The 22,102-nt window shown below is 45.4% G+C and overlaps 1 protein-coding gene and 2 non-coding genes across 3 annotated transcripts; 2 read left to right on the top strand and 1 right to left on the bottom strand.

The window, feature by feature from the left end:
• Nucleotides 1–381: 381 nt before the first annotated feature.
• LOC136511697 (U2 spliceosomal RNA) lies at nt 382–577 on the top strand. The gene has a single exon (XR_010772806.1). It is a non-coding gene; the product is annotated as a U2 spliceosomal RNA (small nuclear RNA).
• A 10,507-nt stretch (nt 578–11,084) lies between these two features.
• Nucleotides 11,085–11,281, top strand: LOC136511413 (U2 spliceosomal RNA). Its single transcript, XR_010772697.1, has one exon. It is a non-coding gene; the product is annotated as a U2 spliceosomal RNA (small nuclear RNA).
• A 440-nt stretch (nt 11,282–11,721) lies between these two features.
• Nucleotides 11,722–16,889, bottom strand: LOC136477166 (probable LRR receptor-like serine/threonine-protein kinase At2g16250). The gene is made up of 4 exons (XM_066475232.1): nt 14,856–16,889; nt 13,916–14,044; nt 13,235–13,257; nt 11,722–13,100 (listed from the first exon to the last, which is right to left on the bottom strand). The coding sequence occupies exons 1-4, from the start codon at nt 16,481–16,483 to the stop codon at nt 12,514–12,516; spliced, it is 2,367 nt and encodes a 788-aa protein (XP_066331329.1). The 5' UTR covers nt 16,484–16,889; the 3' UTR covers nt 11,722–12,513.
• Nucleotides 16,890–22,102: the final 5,213 nt, after the last annotated feature.

Here is a 22,102-nt window from a genome sequence, read left to right on the forward strand (position 1 = left end):
TGGAGTCTGAGGCGGACGCACCCTCGACGTGCACCTCTGGGAAACAAAAACAAAGCGGACTACGAGACGCCGAGGTACAAATGTACAATACAGCGCGGCCGTTCTGGGCTTCTGGCGCCGCTGCGGTGGACACGGGCTCGGGAACATGGAGTTAGAGAGGCTCTGCGGACCGGGCTGTCCGGGCCAGCATCGAGGTGCGAGATGCCAATTGCTAGCCCGAAAGGCCCAGGTAATAACCAAACAGAGGCGCAGGCGCTGCGCTGCGCTGTGCTTGACTTGCCTGTGCCGTGCGGTGCTTCAGTTTAGTCCCACCTCGGCCGCCTTGAGCGGGCGGAAGCGGAGGAAGCTTATAAAAGTAGACGCAGGGCACGGTAGCAACTCATACCTTTCTCGGCCTTTTGGCTAAGATCAAGTGTAGTATCTGTTCTTATCAGTTTAATATCTGATACGTGGGCCATGTGCCCACTTCGATATTAAATTAATTTTTTGTGGGGGAGGGTTCACCACAGTGGCTTGCCACTGGAACCCTCGCGTGTCGCTCGGGCGTTGCACTACTGCCGAGCCTGGCGCACCCCAGCCAAATCAAAATGAATATTTTTTCGCTTAAACAGCCTGGTCGAAGTGAAATCAGCCTTAGATGTTAGTTGCTTGAAACTCGTCTTTCTGAATTACAATCAAACAAGTCTTTTATAAATTGTTTTGTGCACATGGCAACAAAAGTGCTTAGGACCGGTCTCAACCACTATTTTATTTTCTAGATCGTTTTTTGGCAGTTCTCATCCACTAATATAAAACAGTTCTTATAAAACGAAAACAGAGGGCAGCTGGGTTCGCCAAGTTTCCGCGCTTAGGCTTCGACTCCCTCTTGTCTATATGGATTTTTTTTAAAGCTACTGTCCATATGGATTTGAGTGGGAACAAGCTGTCTTTTCTCTCCCAGTCCCTCTCAAGTCTAAACACGTATGTATTGGAGCGTTTATTTTTCTCAACCCAAAGAGGCACTACACCCAAACTGTGAATACAACACCAGATCTGTTTGGAATTTGAATAAAAGCAAGTGATAGGCCGTGTCGCGGGTAGTGCTGGCTGCCAGGAACTCCTCTCTGTTGTCGCCGATCTCCATAAAGTTCAGATTGCTTGTTTTATCAGTTTTCAAACTCACCAGAAGCTACAACAGACCATGGAGGTACCATCCATTTCGCCTTCGGTGTTCAAGCTCACCAGATGAAACTGCAGAATGCTCCATCACACTCGGTATGCACCGGTGGCTATGCTCAAAAGTTTTCAGCTGCAGAAGTATGATCTCATTCAATCCAATGATCATGATCACCTTCAGAAGAGTTTTGAACCCCAACCTGAAAGTCCACAGCAGGATCAACCACTAAAGTTTCAGAAGAGTTTTGAATGGCAAATGGCTCTATCTAAGAATTTTACTGGCTTGCATTTCAAGGATCGCACACCCAGTGCGCCATTTATTCCATTTCAAATGACTGAGATAAGGAAGGAAAGAGAAAGAAAAAAGAAAGATCTGTATACACAACTTTTCACCTAGAGGCATCAAAGAGATGCACATCAAGTATCGCTAATCTGCGGGTACTCCTACACAACACTTTCTGCAGACACAATCTGACGCTAAAAGCGGCTACAGCGACAGATAATCTGTCGCTAAAAACTTACAGCAACAGACTTCTGCAGACGCTATAAGTCCTGTCGTAAAAAATCTTTAGCGTCAGATAGTGCTTTTAGCAACTGATACTGTTGCCTCGAATATTTATAGCGACAGATAGTCCATTGATACTTTTTAGCGACAGATAGTGCATTGCTACTTTTTAGCGATGGACTATGCGATGGTACATATGGTTTTAGCGACAGACAGTCCAACGAGACAATTTTAAATGGTTAAAAAAATAAAAATTAATCCATCAACAATTGTCCACAATAATACAAATGTCACTACACAACTAAGATTCAACTTCAACAAACATGCATCTTCACAAATTTGACCAACTCTTTACAACAGCTTATATAGATAAACTCACCATCTCATCTATTTCCTCTAGAGACAATAAGAACATCCTCCAAAACATAATGATCATAAGGGACAAGAATGTCTTTCCAGTCGACATTCCTTTTAAAACATAAGATGAAACAAAGAGTTTATAAGCAACAATGACAAGTCCATGAACCAGATTAGCACAAACAGTATAAGAATCAAGAGCTAGCCATCTAAGTGCCATCATTCAAGCTAGAGTGCTAGACTCCAACTAAGACATACTGGTTGAGATTTGAGAATCAGTGCTAGTATTTATATATAAAAAGAGCAAAGCACATGAAGAATACCATTTTAAATCATGCGCAAATACTTGGTAGAATTTTCTGTCCACTAGCAATTGTTCTGGTAGATTAATTAGATGACAAGAAGTTCTTACATAGAACTAATGCTAAAAAACAAACAGTTTTCATACATGCTAAAAACTCATGTTACATACTAAAACTAAAAACAGAGAATTGATAGCTGCAGCAGCTACAACATATCAATAAATCAACAATCTAGTTGGGGTTGTTATATATATCACTACTAGCTGAACCTAGTTACACCACATGAAAGAAGTAACATCCAGTTGTAGATTTCACTAAATATATGTACACTTGTATGCAATACAGAGAAGCTATCAGCTCAAGTTCAGTGTGTGTTCACCTGAGTTGAGTGTCTGCTCATCTCCTCCCCAATCTACCTAACAAGAATGCAATTTACATACAGTGAGTTGCAAAGGGCAAAATGTTAAAAGGTCCTAATGGCTAGAGGTGGGTGAATAGCCTAATAAAATTTCTACAACAACACTTAACCAAAATGGTTAGACAATTATGAGGCGAAGCAAGTGTTGCGCTAGCCTACTCAAAATGCAAGCCACCTACCACAATTCTAGTTTAGATAGTGTCTATTCACACAAAAGCTATAACACTGCCCTATGCTAATATGCTCTCAAAGGCTAACTAAAGAGCCACACCAACCAAGCAAGCAAGCTGTCACAACTAGCTACACTAAAAAGCTTGTCAACTAGATTACGGTAAAGTAAAGAGAGTGATCAAGAAGGTTATACCGCCATGTAGATGAAACCAATTAATCACAAGGATGAATAACAATGAAGACCAATTACCTCAGAATCAATGATGAACACAATGATTTTTTATCGAGGTTCACTTGCTTGCCGATAAGCTAGTCCTCGTTGTGGCGATTCACTCACTTAGAGGTTCACGCGCTAATTTGCTTCACACGCCAAACCCTCAATAGGGTGCTGCACAACCAACACAAGATGAGGATCACATAAGCCACGAGCAATCCACTAGAGTACCTTTTGGCGCTCCACCGGGAAAAGGTCAAGAACCTCTCATAATCACCACGATCAGAGCCGGAGACAATTACCACCCTCCACTCAACGATCCTCACTGCTCTAAGCCATCTAGGTGGCGGCAACCACCAAGAGTAACAAGTGAAATCCACAGCGAAACACGAACACCAAGTGCCTCTAGATGCAAATACTCAAGCAATGCACTTCGATTCACTCCCAATTTCACTATGATGATGAATAAATAATGGAGATGAGTGGGAGGACTTTGGCTAAGCTCATAAGGTTGCTATGTCAATGAAATGACCAAAGGTTATGAGCTACAGCTGACCACGGGGCTTAAATAGAAGCCCACACAAAATAGAGCCGTTATACCCCTTCACTGGGCATAATACGGGCTGACCGAACGCTCCGGTCCAACTGATCGGACGCTGCTCCTCAGCGTCCGGCCGCCTGATGGCGGCCACGTGTCTTCTGTGTTCAACTGTGAACGTTTGACCTCAACGGTCGACATGTTGATCAGACGCTCCGACAGAGCTAACCGGACGCTAGACCCTCAGTGTCCGGTCGTTTACAGTAAGAGTCCAAAACCGATTTTTGCCGACCGGACACATCCGGTCATGCTTGACCGAACCCTACCAGCGTCCGATCACACTGTGACTTCTTACTGTGCTGACCGACAACATGACCGGACACAGCCCTTCAGCATCCAGTCATAGAGCAACCCAACGTCCGGTCGTTTGACCAGCGCCGGTGGAGTTTCTTACCCTTGCTCCTAAACTTCACCACCCTTGATCAAATGTGGCAACCATCAAGTGTATCACCTTGTACACATGTGTTAGGATATTTTCACAAACATTTTTAAGGGTGTTAGCACTCCACTAGATCCTAAATGCATATATAATAAGTTAGAGCATCTAGTGGCACTTTGATAACTACATTTCGATACGAGTTTCACCCCTCTTAATAGTACGGCTATCAAACCTAAATGTGATCACACTCTCTAAGTATCTTGATCACTAAAACAAAATAGCTCCTATGGTTTATACCTTTGTCTTGAGCTTTTTGTTTTTCTCTTTCTTCTTTCCAAGTCCAAGCACTTGATCATCATCATGGTATCAATATCATCATGCAATGATCTTCATTTGCTTCATCGCTTGAAGTGTGCTACCTATCTCATGATCACTTGATAAACTAGGTTAACACTTAGGGTTTCATTAATTCACTAAAACCACAAATGTTCTAAATATAGATAGTATTACTTGTAGGATCGAGATTATTAATATCAATCAATGAGGCGAGGATCATTTTCCCAGATTTGGTCTAGTCTAGATCATTTACCAAAGATATTTAACTCGATTTGATCCAAGGACAAGCTTCTTCATACCTCCAAATAAGGGTTATCTTATACCATGTTGAGTTAAACACTTAGAGCTAAATTTCTAGATCAAACACTAGGTTTACAAGCCCATAAACATATCATATGCTATCACTAGATCAAGTCAAGCATAGAAGCAATAGTGATACCATATAGACATCAAAATTATTTGATTTTCATGAATGAGGCTAATAAAATAGAACCACTTGAAAGGTCCTAATAAAATTGAAAATGTGACTAGATGCACTAATCATATCCTTAGCAAAGATGCATGTCATGCCAATCAACTTTTACCTTGGATTACACGAAGGAGAGGCATGTCATATGAGTGGGGGTGCATCAACACATATTTGAGAAATTCAATATGTTCAACTCATTCTTTAGCTTGTAAAACCTTTTCTCATCCAATGGCTTGGTGAATATATCGGCAAGTTAATCTTCAGTGCCTACACTCTCAAGGCAAATGTCCCATTTTTATTGGTGATCTCTTATAAAATGGTGGCAGACATTAATGTGCTTTGTTCTTGTATGTTGAACTGGATTGTTGGTCAACTTGATTGCACTCTCATTGTCACATAGCAATGGCACTTTCTTGAACTTGATTCTAAAGTCACTCAAAGTGGTCTTCATCCAAAGTATTTGTGCACAACAACTACCGACGGATATGTATTTGGCTTCGGCGGTTGATAATGCAATACTATTTTGCTTCTTTGATGACCATGAAACAAGTGATCTTTCCAACAATTGACATGTGCCCGAGGTACTCTTCCTTTCAACCTTGCATCTCGTATAATCCGAGTCAAAGTAACCAACTAGCTCAAACTTTGCTCCTTTGGGATATCATAAACCAACATTTGGTGTATGCTTCAAGTACCTCAATATTCTCTTTGTAGCCTTCAAATGACTTTCTCTTGGTGAGGCTTGAAATCTTACACACATGCATACACTAAACATGACATCCAGCCTTGATACGGTCACATAGAGTAGGCTTCCAATCATAGACCAATACAACTTTTGATTCACCATGTTTCCACTTGCATCACTATTCAAGTTGCCATTAGTTTCTATTGGTGTGCTAATGGCTTTACTTTCACTCATGTCAAACTTCTTGATCATGTCTTTAATGTACTTGCCTTGTCTTACAAATATACCATGTTTTAATTGTTTGATTTGAATACCAAGAAAGTAACTTAACTCTCAAATCATGGACATCTCAAATTCATTAGCCATCATCTTTCTAAACTCATCACAAAATTCTTGATTGGTTGATCCAAATATGATATCATCAACATAGATTTGTAATACAAATAGATCTTTTCCAATCTTCTTGATGAAAAGAGTGGTGTTAGCCTTGCCCATGGTGAATCCTTTAGAGAGTAGAAAATACCTCAATCTCTTATACTATGCTCTAGGTGCTTGCTTCAAGCCATACAATGCCTTCTTCAACTTGTACACATGGTTGGGCTTCTTGTCATCTTCAAAACTGGAAGGTTGCTCAACATATACTTCTTCATTGATATAGCCATTAAGAAATGCACTCTTAACATCCATTTGATAGAGCTTGATGTTGTGGGCATAAGCATAGGCTAGTAAGATTCTTATTGCTTCTAATCTAGCAACCGGGGCATATGTTTCTCCAAAGTTAAGACCTTTAACTTGTGTATATCCTTGTGCTACCAATCTTGCTTTGTTCCTTACAACTATCCCATCTTGATCTTGCTTGTTCTGAAAGACCCACTTGGTTCCAATCACATTATGACCCTTAGGCCTCTCAACTAACTCACATACTTGGTTTCTTGTGAAGTTATTCAATTCTTCATGTATAGCATTCACCCAATCAACATCCTTCAATGCTTCATCTATCTTCTTTGGTTCAATGGATGACATAAATGAGAAGTGTTCACAAAATGATGCCAATCTTGATCTTGTTTGTATACCTCTAGAAATATCACCAATGATAGTGTCCAAAGGATGATCTCATAATCACTTTGATAAACTAAGTTAACACTTAGGGGTTCATCAATTAACTAAAACCAAACTAGAGCTTTCACCCGCCCTTAGCCCTTGGGTGAGGCGGACCCCGTCCTCGGCCCTCGGGCAAGGCGGAGCCTAGCCCTCAGCCCTCGGGCGAGGCGGTGTCATCCCTCAGTCGTCGGGCGAGGCGAAGCTGGCCCACGGGCATCGGGCGAGGTGGAACCAAACTCCCGTCGCTCAAGCAAGAAGCGTAGTAGTGCTCTTGTCTGTCCAGAAGTTTTTAACGTTCGATGGTTATTAGTTCTACCTCCTTGGGTACTCCGGTATTAGGTCCCCGACACTTACGCTACTGGCACTCACAAAACGGTTGGCCATGTTAAATAAAATGTGCTAGCAACAATCACTTGGCCTCTGTGGGAAGAGAACCTCACATGTTATTGATAGTTCCTTCCACTTGAGAACAAGACAATCTTGCTCCTCTAATGATTAAAAGAGAAGAGCAGGAACAAGATTTTTAGAAAAAAGAGATGCAGATACACCCCTTTCCTACACTTTGCACTTGACAAACTAATCCTAAAAATAGCAGAATAATACCATAAGGTTACAGGGCACTAACTAATAAGGTATTATGTACTACTGAAAACCAGAATAGCATCAACATCATTGCTGAAAAATTTAGCACGAGCTCAAGCTGCTTTAGCTAAGCAGCTCATGGATGTAGATATACCTGTCTTGATTTCCACTTGTAATTCCTGAGTCTCTACCTACAGTAAAAATTAATTCTTAGGCCAGAACCATAAAAAGATGGAGCAAAGAGTAGGGATAGATGTTTTGCATTCAGTGAATCCAATGTTATTCAGAAGTAAATTCAAGGTAATCAATGTACTTTCTTTATAATTATCAGTTAATCCTAGCATTCACAGGCTTCTCACATCTAATCAGGACTCAAGGTAATGTCTTTTTGATGGGAGTCTAAACTGTTTGCTTACTCTTGCATCTCTATTATTGAATACTCTCACATCTAATCAGGACTCTTACTCTCACATCTCCAAGTTTTCAGGAAACTGCGATTGACAGAGATGACAGTGAAGTACAGGGATCCCAAGCACTAAAAAGGTCTAGACATGTGCCTATACATGTGTTGTTTCCTAGAAACGGGTGCGCCATTAGAACAAGTTGATGAAGGATTAGTAGGCCTCCTGGTTCTGAAAATTCATGAGTCTCTTAACTCACCGTGGACATATGTACAACGTGGACACATAACTCTAACCCTAGATCTTCTAACCCTATTCATGAGTATTGCAGTTCAGTAATTTATATACACACACACATCTGAGGCAGCAGTAGTGCATATATGGTCGATTACCTGAAACAACATCAAGGCAGCAGTAGTGCAGAATATTTCGCTGAATCACATGTGAGAATTCAGTAATGCTAATTCATACGATGTTGCCTATCCTATGTGTAGGAGAATATAAGAGCTTCAGAGCCACTACAGTCTGTTAATGCACGGGGTACCAATGGTGTCCAGAAGTTAGTAGCATGGTATCCTATATATGAGCTAAGTGCACCATTGAGGACTACAAACTGGTTGCCTCACTCAGCTGTATACATTAGAAGACCTACAAGTGGAATCCAACAAAAATAACGGTATGCTAGCAAGGTAAATTAAATTTTGAGTTGAAGTACACAAACCAAAACAATGAAAAATGTGAAAAGAAAGCGATACACAAAGCACTATTAAATCTTCTCCTTGCAATATATATGAGTGTGGAGGTTAACACAGCACAAAGTCCACCAAAATTTCAGACATAAAACTCATAGGCGTTATTTCTCTGAATAGACAAAAAGACTCCAGTACCACAGCGTTAACTAATTAAATATCTAAGATCCCTTGGGATTCAAGCAGGTGTCTTCAAGCAGGAACAAACATATATCATATCCATTAAATCATGCAAAGTTTCTAGCTGCAGTTGATTTTCTCAACTTGTATCCCTTGTTCTAGAATATAATAAATGAATAAGAAATGTAATAAGCAGCTTTTTTTAACTGGATATAAAAATAGCAGCCATCTCAAATAAGAAAGATGGCATCAATATTCTTATAGAACAATCATATAGGAAGTGGAAATATAAAGATGACCGAGACATGGAAGCAATGCTCCAAAACAACTCTAGCTGATTAGGCACTTGGCCAATCACACATAATACATACGGTCTTTGAGTTTCTATAAGAGACTCATTAGCTAACCATCTAATCCATTATATGACGCTAGTTTTAAAAATCCTTCTTGCGACATTACTGAACCGCAATACTCATGAATAGGAACCAGGAGGCTCATAACTCTAACCCTAGATCTTCTAAACACAGCACCTAAACATCCATACATACACAATACTCATCCATAGGAACATATATACACACATCTGAGGCAGAAAACGGCTCACCGTGGACATGCATATCAGATCTGCAGACCGCACGGGATGGAGGAGCAACTAGAACGACTGGACGATGTAGATCGGACGGAGACAACATGGATCGAGCCCGCATCCAGGCCCATCCTGGGCCAGGACGAATGTGGCGTTGAGCTGCTGCTGCAGTCGACCCGCGCGGCGGCGCTCGGTCTTCAGACAGCTCGCCCAGTCTTGGGACGACGGCGCTGGCCAGCCGGCTAGCGGGGGCCATGGCGCGGTGGTGGCGCATGCCAGGCATGGCTCTCGGTCACCCCATCCCGGAGCGCGCGGCCCTGCCGCAAGTAGCCGGGGGGAGGGGGGTGAGCAGGGCCCTGCGTAGGTGAGAAGGATGCGGAGGGAGCCGGCATTGGCGCTTCCGGAGGAGGCGCGAGAAGAGAGCGCAAGCCGGGGAAAAGAAGACTGAGGGAGAGAGCGAGAGCCGCGTCGGGCTTCTGGGGAGAGACGCCGAGCGCCTGAGCTACCAAAGTTTGGGGATAAGGAGCGCGGCTTCCTGGTGGATGTGTGCGCTCTGTTTTTATGTTTTTTCTTGTTTGTGTTGGCGTGCGTTATATTTTTTTAACCAGACTATGAGATGTATATATGTCTATGCAGCCCGCAGTCCGACGGCACGGCCCGAAACACGGTTTTTTTGCCCGGCCCAAGCACGGCACGGCCCGATGCACAGGGTCGTGCCTGGGCCGCACTCCAGGCACGCGGGCTGGCACAGCATGGCCCGCATTTTAGTGGCAGGCTCGGTGGCGGCCCGATGACTACCCTAGCGCCCTGGCCTGCTAAGGCGACGATGGCGCGCGACGGGAGAGGATGAACTTGCAGCGGCGCTTCATTGGATTTGGGATTTGGGGAAGGGAAGGGTCTAGGGTTTTCATTGTACATGTGTCGGGCCAAAATTTGCGCGTGAGCTCAATGTAAGCGGCGTGGTGGGGCCCACTTATTTTTGGCGACAGAGTGCCGGTATACTTATTTTTAGCGACAGACAGTTCAACGTTAAATATCAATATCTATAGCGACAGACAATAAATCGTTAAATGAGGAATTAGCGACAGATGGTCTGTGAGTTATTTTTAGCATCAGATTATCCATCGATAAATATAATTTTTAGCGACAGATGTCTGACAGTGATGCAGTGTTGTGGTGTAGTGAGTTGTGCGGCGAGACGTCGTCGGTGTGGCAGTGGTGCGCCGGCGGACAGGGGCAGTCATGGTGATGCATATGGCCGCCGGGGATTATTGTACTAGCCGAAGGCGAAGCTGGCCGGGAACGCGGATTTGATCTTCGCGTCGCGTCGGCGGTTTGCTTGGACTCACGTACGTTTGGTTGCACCGTCACCACGTACTGTACTACCTGGAGCCTATGCGAGGTGTATATATCGAACGATGGCTGGCCTGGCGTCGCGGGTTCCGACTAGCCTCGAGATCAGATTCCGTGCCGCGCCCGGAACGGTTTCATTCATGCACAATCTGTAATAAATCTAGGAAGTAGATCACAAGTGTCATCAGATGCTAAAGAAAGATTTTGTTTCAAATATGAGCGAGGACAAATAACATGCACACATGGAGTCTGAGGCGGACGCACCCTCGACGTGCACCTCTGGGAAACAAAAACAAAGCGGACTACGAGACGCCGTGGTACAAATGTACAATACAGCGCGGCCGTTCTGGCGCCGCTGCGGTGGACACGGGCTCGGGAGAGGCTCTGCGGACCGGGCTGTCCGGGCCAGCATCGAGGTGCGTGATGCCAATTGCTAGCCCAAAAGGCCAAGGTAATAACCAAACAGAGGCACAGGCGCTGCGCCGCGCTGCGCTTGACTTGCCTGTGCCGTGCGGTGCTTCAGTTTAGCCCCACCTCGGCCGCCTTGAGCGCGCAGGAGCGGAGGAAGCCTATAAAAGCAGACGCAGGGCAGGATAGCAACTCATACCTTTCTCGGCCTTTTGGCTAAGATCAAGTGTAGTATTTGTTCTTATCAGTTTAATATCTGATATGTGGGCCATGTGCCCACTTTGATATTAAATTAATTTTTTGTGGGGGAGGGTTCACAACAGTGGCTTGCCACTGGGACCCTCGCGTGTCATTCGGGCGTTGCACTACTGCCCGAGCCTGGCGCACCCCAGCCAAATCAAAATAAAATTTTGTTCGGCCTAAACAGCCTGGTCGAAGTGGAATCTGCCTTAGATGTAACCGTGGCTTCAAGCTCGCCATTCTGAGTAAGGCTTTGTTTAGATATCTCTCCATCACGTTAATTTTTAGCCGCTTGCTAATTATACAGTTTAGTTGAAAATCAAATCTTTTGAGTTTACTATTCATCGGGTTGAAAAAAGTTTCAATCTAAACATGGCCTAAACCTAGGGAATTACAATCAACCAAGTCTTATATAAATTGAATTGTTTTGTGCACCTGGCCACAAATGGTCAAGTACGCCGAGTTCAAATCTCGGTGGGACCTTTTACTTTTGTGGATTTTGTTTTGTTTGTTTTTTTGGCAGTTCTCATCCACTATTTTATTTTCTAGATCGTTTTTTGGCAGTTCTCATCCACTAATATATTCTTATAAAACGAAAACAGAGGGCAGCTGGGTTCGCCAGTTTCCGCGCTTAGGCTTCGACTCCCACTTGTCCATATGGATTTTTTTTAAAGCTACTGTCCATATGGATTTGAGTGGGAACAAGCTGTCTTTTCTCTCCCAGTCCCTCTCAAGTCTCAACACGTATGTATTGGAGCGTTTATTTTTCTCAACCCAAAGAGGCCCTACACCCAAACTGTGAATACAACACCAGATCTGTTTTGAATTTGAATAAAAGCAAGTGATAGGCCGTCTCGCGGGTAGTGCTGGCTGCCAGGAACTCCTCTCTGTTGTCACCGACCTCCATAAAGTTCAGATTGCTTGTTTTTATCAGTTTTCAAACTCACCAGAAGCTACAACAGACCATGGAGGTACCATCCATTTCGCCTTCGGTGTTCAAGCTCACCAGATGAAACTGCAGAATGCTCCATCACACTCGGTACGCACCGGTGGCTATGCTCAAAAGTTTTCAGCTGCAGAAGTATGATCTCATTCAATCCAATGATCATGATCACCTTCAGAAGAGTTTTGAACCCCAACCTGAAAGTCCACAGCAGGATCAACCACTAAAATTTCAGAAGAGTTTTGAATGGCAAATGGCTCTATCTAAGAATTTTACTGGCTTGCATTTCAAGGATCGCACACCCAGTGCGCCATTTATTCCATTTCAAATGACTGAGATAAGGAAGGAAAGAGAAAGAAAAAAGAAAGATCTGTATACACAACTTTTCACCTAGAGGCATCAAAGAGATGCACACCAAGTATCGCTAATCTGCGGGTACTCCTACACAACAACACTTTCTTCAAACTCTATGGGATCCGGGAATTTTTCCCGTGAAGCCCACTTGAATGAGAATGAATTCTCTTCGTCCTCATTGCTTGCCTCGCTTCCCTGAGACTTTGCTGTATTTTTCCGAGCAAGTGCTTGCCCCGACGTTGGCATGACCTCCCAGCTGCAGTACTTGTTTCCATGGAAGGCAAAACGCCAAGAGCCGTGAGATGGGGTACTTCTGAGATGAGATGCGTTGGATTGGAGCTCTTCCTGCTCCCGCACCACCCTTAGTGGGTTCTCCAGTGCTTTCAAGATGTAACGGGCGAGTGGACGCCTAGAGGGCTTTGGATTCAGGCATGTCTTCGCGACGATGGCCACTGCCCATACTTCCTCTAGGTGGTCGTCATCCACAACAAGGGTAGGATCTACAATACCTGAGACACCCTCCTTGTCATTGGCATTGATGTAACCTAATGTTCTTGCTAACCACTCTTCTGAGTCTGCGTCAGTTGAGCCACTCGCACCAAAGTTTCCGGTGATTAGCTCTAGTAGCACCTTCCCAAAACAGTAAACATCGTATGAGCAGGTAGCTGGTGGACCTGTAAAGTGAGAAGCAGATATCATAATATTACAACACAACTTTATTTTGCACACAAACTCTTTTAGTTGCCTGAATGTATATATAGAAATTGCAAATATTGAACAAAAGAGAGCTGATGAGTGCTTTACACACCTGATATGTTCTTGTCAAGGGATCTGCCAGAAAGAAAAAAATACTACTGTCACCAAACGACCCTCATATATCATATAAATAGAAGTCTCGTAGAGTAGGTGTGTTGCTTGGCAGTACATTTTCTTAGGGGAAATGGTTGAAGTTAACCTACCTTACAGGAACACCGATATATGTTAAGATAGGCAAAAGGCCAGGTGTTTAACCAGGGTGAAGTATCAGTACATTATCCTACCATGAACTCTCTTAATTTTTTACAGATGTCTTATCAATGTGAATGTGGTTCAGGGACATAATATTGTAATTTACAAGTGTGATACTAAAAAACTCATTATGAGGATTCTCTAGATAAGAATTAAGCTACACATTCTTGGTGGGAGGAACTTTTGTAGCCACACTAGATTCTAGTTAGAAAATGCAGTACATGCACCTGATAGCACTATAGCCTTGTAGTTGTAGTCTGTTTTTGCATTGACCCAAAATTACTTAGCCTGCCTTTTGTGGTAACACACTAATGCAGTTGCCAGGTTAATACCATTTAGGTGATCAGACAGTACTAGTTTTTTTCCTTTTAAAAGGAGCATGTTCATTAAATCAGTTCTGGGGGCAAGAATGGTTCTACACCCTAACACCCATGCGGATCTGAGGCCAATAAAAGCATAGAGGATGGTTTAGAAATCTCACCTCGATGATCTTAGAATCCGAGAGAAGAAACTCTGGCTTCCTGCACTTTGTTGAGTGCATATTTCACCCAGACTCCCAAGGCGCACTTCAAAATTGTCATCAAGAAGCACACTGCTAGCTTGGATATCTCTACATTTACAATGAAGACATAAGTCGGAATAATAATGCATGCACTAACAGTTATCAAGATATCAAAAGAACTTGAACAACTTGCAGATATTCAGAATTGCATGACCAAAACTATATAAAATAGAAAGATAAGGCAACCAAAATGGGAAACTTCAATTAAAAATGACTGCCATCAAGCACACCAAAACTTAAAATTACAAATGTAGAGTTTCTTGGAATGACTGGGGATACCATCAATAGACATGTTATAAAAACAATATCTTCAGTACCATGACAGGGACATGACACTTTCACAAAACAATCAATCTATTTCATTGCCAAAATATGTTAGGATTTATTGTTGACATGGAACCAATGCATTTAAGCTTAAATGTATCAAGGTTCGTTTATTTTAGACTTTGAGATTTGATGTCCTCACATGTAAATGAAGGTTCAATGGAAGCCAGCACATGCTATTTTCCTTTAAGCTATGGTTCTTGGAAATACATAGTGTGCCAATTGATGCAGGACCACAAGGGACCATGTAGAGGACCCCCACCAAAATGTGCAACTACTAATTATTTTAAATGTACAAGTACCTTCTATCACTATCCCACTTGTCACCTCTTGTGGAATTTAATTATTTAATAAATAGCAGGAATCTGTTGACCTTAGCTACGTGTAATTTCCACTACCTGTTCCATCATGTTAATTTTGAAAGCAGCCATATACTTTATGCAACAAATTATTTTTTCGAAACTACCATACACCAACTAACAGCTCATGGAATACATTAGCAAATGATTAAACAAGGGAAGATTGCTTAGCATACCTGTGAACCAACGGAGGACTGCATTCGTCATGAAGGAAGCACAAGGCCTCAGCCACACCAATTGCAATCTTTAGCCTCGTTATCCAATCCAATGAGCGCAGACCCTGTTCAACTTCCACTGATTTCTTGTGCAGTGCAGTTGTGAGGTCACCTTTTGCCATGTACTTGTAGACTAGCAATTCCTCCTCATCCTTAGCCAAATGGCCCAGCAATGGAACGATTCTCCCATGGCTATGCTTTGTAAGGAAGCTCAACTCGACCTGACACTTCTTACTGCTCTTCAGATCAATCTTTTTGATGACAACTTGAAATCCGCTGTCCAGGACACCATGGTACATATCACCGGAATGCCCACGCTTGACAAGGTTATCATCCCCAAAGCCCCCTGCAGCATGGTGCAACTGCTCATAGGTGAATTCATCTATGATAACAGGAAAGCCCTTTTGTGAACCACTGGCTCCGGGGGATGCCATGGGTGACATTGTGATGGGATTCACACTACTACTTCTCCGCCCAGACCGAATGCCCTCCTCAGTCTGCTCCACTCCTCTTCCTCTCGGTCTCCTTCCTTTTCTTCTCAACAAGCAAATCACCAGCGCACTAAGGCCAAGTATTACCACAATCGCAGCACCTCCAAGGACCCCGGCCAATACAAACTTCCATTTGCCCCCTCTCTTGCTCGTTGACGGCATCGGCCGCACCTGTGGTGGCCGTGGCTCCGGCAATGGCGATGATGACATGGGGTCCAACGCTAGCCTCACCCCGTTCCTCGTGTAGAACGCCTCACAATCCCCACGGCTGCGCTGGCTTGCTGCACCAGACAAGCAGTTCATTCTGAAATCCGCTACACCATCGGTCCCATTCTGAAACCCAGCTCCAAGCACCTGATCGAAGTAATTGTCCGAGACGTCAACAACCCAGAACCTCTTCCTGAGGGACCCAGTGGCATCACCGATAGCGCCGTACAAGGAATTACCAGAGGCGTTGAACAAAACTCCAGCTCCACCACTGCCAGCGAAGGACACGTTGGGCAGCGCGCCGGTGAGGTTGTTGGCGGAGAGATCGAGAACGCGGAGACCAGGGATTGAGAAGAGCGACGGCGGGATAGAGCCCGAGAGGTTGTTACCGGAGAGAACAAGGGTGGTCAGGTTCCCAGACATCCCGAGATCGGTCGGGAGCTCGCCATTGACGCGTGCGGAGCGGAGGTCAATGACGGCGAGCGACGGCGGCAGGCCGCGGCCGAACCAGGACGGGATCCGGCCGGGGAGCGGGAACCCCGAGGCGTTGAACGCCTCGAGCGCGGTGAGCCGCCGGAGCTGGTCGACGGCGAAGGCCGCGCGCCGGGAGCCCGCGCGGGTGCGGCGGAGCCCGGAGAGGTGGAGCTCCGTGACGCGGCCGGCGCGGCAGGCGACGCCCGACCAGAAGACGCAGGGGTCGGCCCTGTCGGGCCAGTCGCTGGCGCGCACGCCGAGGGACGCGCGCAGGCCGTGGAGCGCCGCGACGTCCTGCCGCGCGAGCGCGAGCGCGGCCTGGGCGCCCGCGTGCAGGTGCGGGTGCAGGTGCAGCAGGAGGAGCACGGCGAGGCAGAAGGCACCCGAGCGGCGGCGGTGGCAGCAGCGAGGAAGCATGGGGTGGTGGTGGCGGGTGAGGGTGAGGCGGAGCGGAGTGGAGCGGTGGGGGTGTGAGCGCGTGCAGCGGGGCGGGGCGTCATGGCGTGGCCATGGCCATGGCAATGGCGATGGCAGCCGAGGTGGTGCGCGCAGGGTGCTCGCTTTTTTGGGTGGCCTGCCTGCCTATTTCGGCCCCCTCGCGGTCGTCGCTGGAGAGGCAGCGAGTTGACCACGGGAATGCGGGTGCGGGACGAGTGGGAGTGTGGGGTGGCGGGGAGAAGCCCCGCAAGCGCCAACGGCGGATGCATATGCGTGGAGACGTCGCTCACTTCCGCTTCCGCTGGTGGCGGGCCCCGCGCGGCAGTGGCGGCGCGAGTGGATTCTGACCCTGAACGCGATTACGCGAGTGCTTTGTGCCAGCTTTACTACTGTAACTGCACCATGGTTTCGTGCCGCTGACATGTGGATCTGAAGGCGCGACTCCTTTTCGGCCGTGCGTGTATGGAATGTTGTCACACGCCCCCAACCGCATGCTAGTATTTTTTTTCTTACAATAAAATATTATCAGTCGACTTTAATATCAGCCGAACAGACCCGATTTTTACATCTCGCAAAGCAAACCAAACGAAAGGTTGCGTCGCCGTCGGTCCCTGTGCAACAGTGCACAAATGAACAGCGCCGTGTGGGTACAACACAACGTGCATCATGTGTGGACGTGTTAGGATTACGCCCTTCTTTTTTCGTGAATAGACTGAAAAATGCTGATTAAGTGGAAGAGCACGGCTTTCTTTATTGGACTGCACAAATACGGTGATGAGTCGTGACTCCAGGCAAGTGTGTTGGGTTTCTGGTTTTGCTTAACTAATACAGTAATATTTTTTGTTCTTCACTTCAGCTCTCCTGACCAACGAGAGCACTGAGAAGACTGGAACTTGTAAAATGTCTCTAGTCTCTAGACACTGTACGTCCCTTTTAGGCTTTTACGTTAGAGACGAAAATCTACTCAAATAAATAGAACGAGTAAACCAGTCAAAACTGCTTGTTCGTGAGAAAGTATCGATAAATGACAAACGCTTGTGGAATAAGTGGAAGAAGAAGCTGACAGACGATGCTCCAGTGCCGTCAGGTTTCTTGCTAATTTCTTCGCTGTTTTCTAGTCTATGCATCGTTTCAGGTACCAGTTGATGCGTGAATGATTTGATGCGTCGTGTCGGCGAATGATCCATGCTGCCGACTGGCCGCCCGCCGGGTCCAAGTCTCCGGTGTGTCGTTTGGGTCTTGTAGAACGATGGCTGATGACGACTGGTTATTCCAGATTGTGACAAGCTAGGTGTCGCTAGGAAAGTTCAGTCATGCGTGCTGTCGACGAGATGAGTTTATATTAAACTAGCCAAGTTCAGATTCCAAATTAATCCTAAGTGGTCTCAAATTCACATTATTAGAAGATGCCACACGTTCAAAGTTGGTCCACGTTAGAATTCAATCCTCTGTCCTCGGCAAAACTGATAATCATACGGAGTAGTAGGCAATTCTAAACTGCATGTGAGCATGTCACTTCTTCCCTGAATGCGCCTGTCCCGTTCAACAAATATACTCGAGCCGATCAAATGCTCTCGAAAAGAAGTTCCTATGTTCAAAATTATAAGATTCAATCCTCTGTCCTCGGCAAAACTGATAATCATACGGAGTAGTAGGCAATTCTAAACTGCATGTGAGCATGTCACTTCTTGCCTGAATGCGCCCGTCCCGTTCAACAAATATACTCGAGCCGATCAAATGCTCTCGAAAAGAAGTTCCTATGTTCAAAATTATAAATTGTTTTGATTTTTCTAGGTAGGTAACAAGTTACTATTAAGTTACTATATATCTACATATTATTGACATCGGATTGATCCCAGATCACACACTAGCCAGGGATAGATCGCCCGGGCCGTCACGGACTGAAAACGCAGCGAGGATATCAGACTTTCGTGGTGAAGAATAGAGAGGTTTACAAACGAACCACCAAAGAATAACCAACGTGCTTGCGTAACGAAGAACACGCTAGTTTTCAGGTAAACTAGTAAAGAAACCGTCGAAGATCTCGCCCGGAAGGGACCATGTCGAGGCAAAGACGTCGCCGGATTGCCCTAGGTCGGTCGACGAGCCTAGAACACTATCCTTGATCGTCGGATTTAAACTAAGGGATGAACAACATAGAGTCGCAAAAGAGTGTAAAAGGGTGTTTGTAGATTGATTTTTGAAAGGAGGTGGTATTATCCCAGTAGAAAATAAGTCCAATTCATAATCTCTAAGTTCCCACGATAAAAAACCAATCTAGAAACAACCCGAGTCGGTTTCCAGCACGGGTAATTCATAATTATTTCTCCAAACGAAGCGATCCATATATGTTTTTCGATCAGCGCGACGAGAGGAACGCAATGGTGCGGTTCATTCTTGCATTTGAGCAACATGAGAAAGTCGGCTTAACCGAGCTAAGCCGACTCTAGCTGGTTCAGCCTCACGAAAAGCCATTTTCTTCGTCCGGGCTCCAAATGCGATGATTAGTATTCTTTCTGATCGTCTTGACGATAGAAACATGATGGTGGAGTCCATTATACACTTTAGACAATTTTGAGTGTCAACACATACATAAAAAGAATGTTATATATCTCCAGTAAAGCTAATAAACGGCCAATAATTTAAGGAGGAGAGAGTGGTTTAGTGGAATTGGGGGAGTCGGACTGAGAAATGATTACAAAGTAGTTAGGATCCGTTTGGAATGCATGAATTTTATAGGAGTGGTAAAAAATCATATGAAAACTATAGAAAACAGAAAACTTCCCACGTTCGGGGGGGGGGGGGGGGGGGGGGGGGGGGGGGGGGGGGGGGGGGGGGGGGGTTCCGATCATTGACTGATAGGAAAGCACCCAAACAGCACTCTGAATTTTATTATCTCAGGGTAGAGCTGATCTGATCGAACTTGAGCCCGTAGAGGTAGAGCATCACCATATCGACGATATGGGTACCGCTACCGCAGCAGCAGCAGTCCAGCACGTCACGTCGCGGCGGCTCCGCTACGCACCATCGAGCCAATCAATCAATCGGTAGTGCATGCAGTCCGGCGCGGGTTCCCTTTCAGATAAGCCTATCTTGCTCTGAGTTGCCTGTCACGTTCGTTCTGGCTGCTGGTTCAATCATTCTACGGCATGTTTGTTTATTGGTTTCAGCCAGATCTTATTAGTCAGTCAACAGTGTTTTTCTTTTATAATAAATCAGCATTAACCGAATTTATCTGTCCAGAAACCGACCAGCGAACATGCTACTAACCTACCTAATCACGTGTTCTCTTCTCAGGTGCTCGGACGATTGCCCTTTTTCAGCGCGGCGAGATGCTGTTAGGAATTTAGGCATTTTCATTATCAGTTTAATCCAGAAATATAACATCAGCAGGTTTGTGACAACATATATGTGCATGTGTATATTTTTTATGAACGCTACAGCATGCATAGATGACATACTGATTAATACAGTAAGAATACAAAATACAGTAATCACATAGATTAGACTGTACCCAGTGGAGAGGGTCCCATACCGAGGGCATCGGAGGCTCCATTCGCACTAGACATAGTGCGTTGCTCGAAGTCGCGGACCACAGTCGATGCAGGAAGATGTTTGCAGTGCAGTCCCACGAACGGATCACCAGGAAGAAGACGCCTTGACGTTCTAGGGAGAGGACGGATCCAAGAGCGATCTCCAGGAATAAGATGAACGAGCAGTCGCGGATCGCTCCCAAAAACCTAATCGCCGCTCACCCTGTGTAGGATTCTCAGGCGAACGAGGGTTCCGGAGGCACCTGTTCTCCCGCTACTCCGTGCGCGCAGAGGTACGGGACGAGGAAACCAGAAGGCTACGGAAGTGTGGTTTCTCTCGGGAGTGGTTGCAGAAAGTCTTGATCTGGACTGACAGATAACTCGGATATACGAACGATGGTTCCGGAGGCACCTGCTCTCCCGCTACTCCGTGCGCGCAGAGGTACGGGACGAGGAAACCAGAAGGCTACGGAAGTGTGGTTTCTCTCGGGAGTGGTTGCAGAAGGTCTTGATCTGGACTGACAGATAACTCGGATATACGAACGATGGTTCCGGAGGCACCTGCTCTCCCGCTACTCCGTGCGCGCAGAGGTACGGGACGGGGAAACCAGAGAGGTACGGGACGGGGAAACCAGAAGGCTACGGAAGTGTGGTTTCTCTCGGGAAGTGTGGTTTCTCTCAGGAGTGGTTGCAGAAGGTCTTGATCTGGACTGACGGATGACTCGGATATATGGACGGGGAGAAGAGAGACAGCAGAGAATCCGAGGAGACGGAAGCGGAAGAGACAGTAACTGTCTCAATCAGTTTGCCTCCACCATCAAGGGGAGTAACTCCCGTTGTTACGTAGATTAAGTGGCAAAAGACTTGCCACGCCCGGCCGCCGCCTACCTCGGCCCACGGCACGGCCGGCGGCGGCGCGCGCGCGTGTGGCACACCTTTATCCTTTTTTCAGCTTCTCAATTTAGATGAATAATTTTCAACCATATAAGCTGAATCAGCGTTCAGTCAAAATCTCGTATGATATTAAACCATACAAAACTTAATGTTACGTATCATAGGGTTTTATTTAATTCATTAAATATTATATGGGCCCACGAGCCCATATTATATCCGACGGATGCTCCTTTCCCAATCGCGATGGCGCGCGAAGATGATGCTCGCGGGACCAGTTTGGGCGATACGCACGGACGTTTGGGCGCCCGGCGGCCTGCGTACACGTACGAGCCCATGCGGTGGAACAGCGTTTCTGCGGGCATCGTAGTGTGTCGGTTTGGTTGCTGGCATGAGCAGCATCCTACACCGTGGAATGGAATGGGTGTATATAAAATCTTATATAGAAAAAATGTGTTATAATTTAAAATACAGGAAGTACTCTCTAGAATTAATATGAAAAATAAAATCTAAATAGAACATTAGATTCTGTACTATGGGCAAGTCTTGTCTATAATCATGCATGTGTTTGTGTCGCCGCAAGCATGCATTCAGGCAAGTGGAAACAGTACCTGTCCGACTGTGGACGTGATTGATGATTTAGCCATTTTGTACCAAAAAAAAAGGTGAATAAGCAAGCAGTGCCCTTCCGACACGGCGAGTGATCAAGAATCAAACAGGCCCTTAACGGTGGTGAAGAATTGCAAGCTTGTGTTTTTTTTTTTTGGAGGGTTCCTCCCGCCAAAATTGTTTCAGTGGGTACTAGATCCCGTCATCAGCAAGTTACTCTTGTGGTCTTCAAAGTCATGTTTAACGAGGATGTTTGTAGCTGTTCCTTTTTTTTATCGTCTACCGACAAGCAGTTGATGATTGAAGGAACGAGACGGCTGATTTGTTTTTTTTATGTACCCTTATTTTTTAAAGATCGTTTTATGTCTTATTATCCATCTTCTGTAATAGTCTTTGTTTTCTTCAATATATATCAGATATGAGACATTTTTTTGTGTGTCCTTGTAAAAAAAAACAGGCCCTTAACCTATGCGCTCTCCCCCCCCCCCCCCCCCCCCCCCCCCCCCCCCCCCCCCGATGAAGGACTGTGCTGGGTTTTTATATTTCTTTGGGAATGAGAAATTAG

Source organism: Miscanthus floridulus, chromosome 1 (genome assembly GCF_019320115.1).
Source record: "Miscanthus floridulus cultivar M001 chromosome 1, ASM1932011v1, whole genome shotgun sequence".
NCBI classification, from domain to species: Eukaryota; Viridiplantae; Streptophyta; class Magnoliopsida; order Poales; family Poaceae; genus Miscanthus; species Miscanthus floridulus.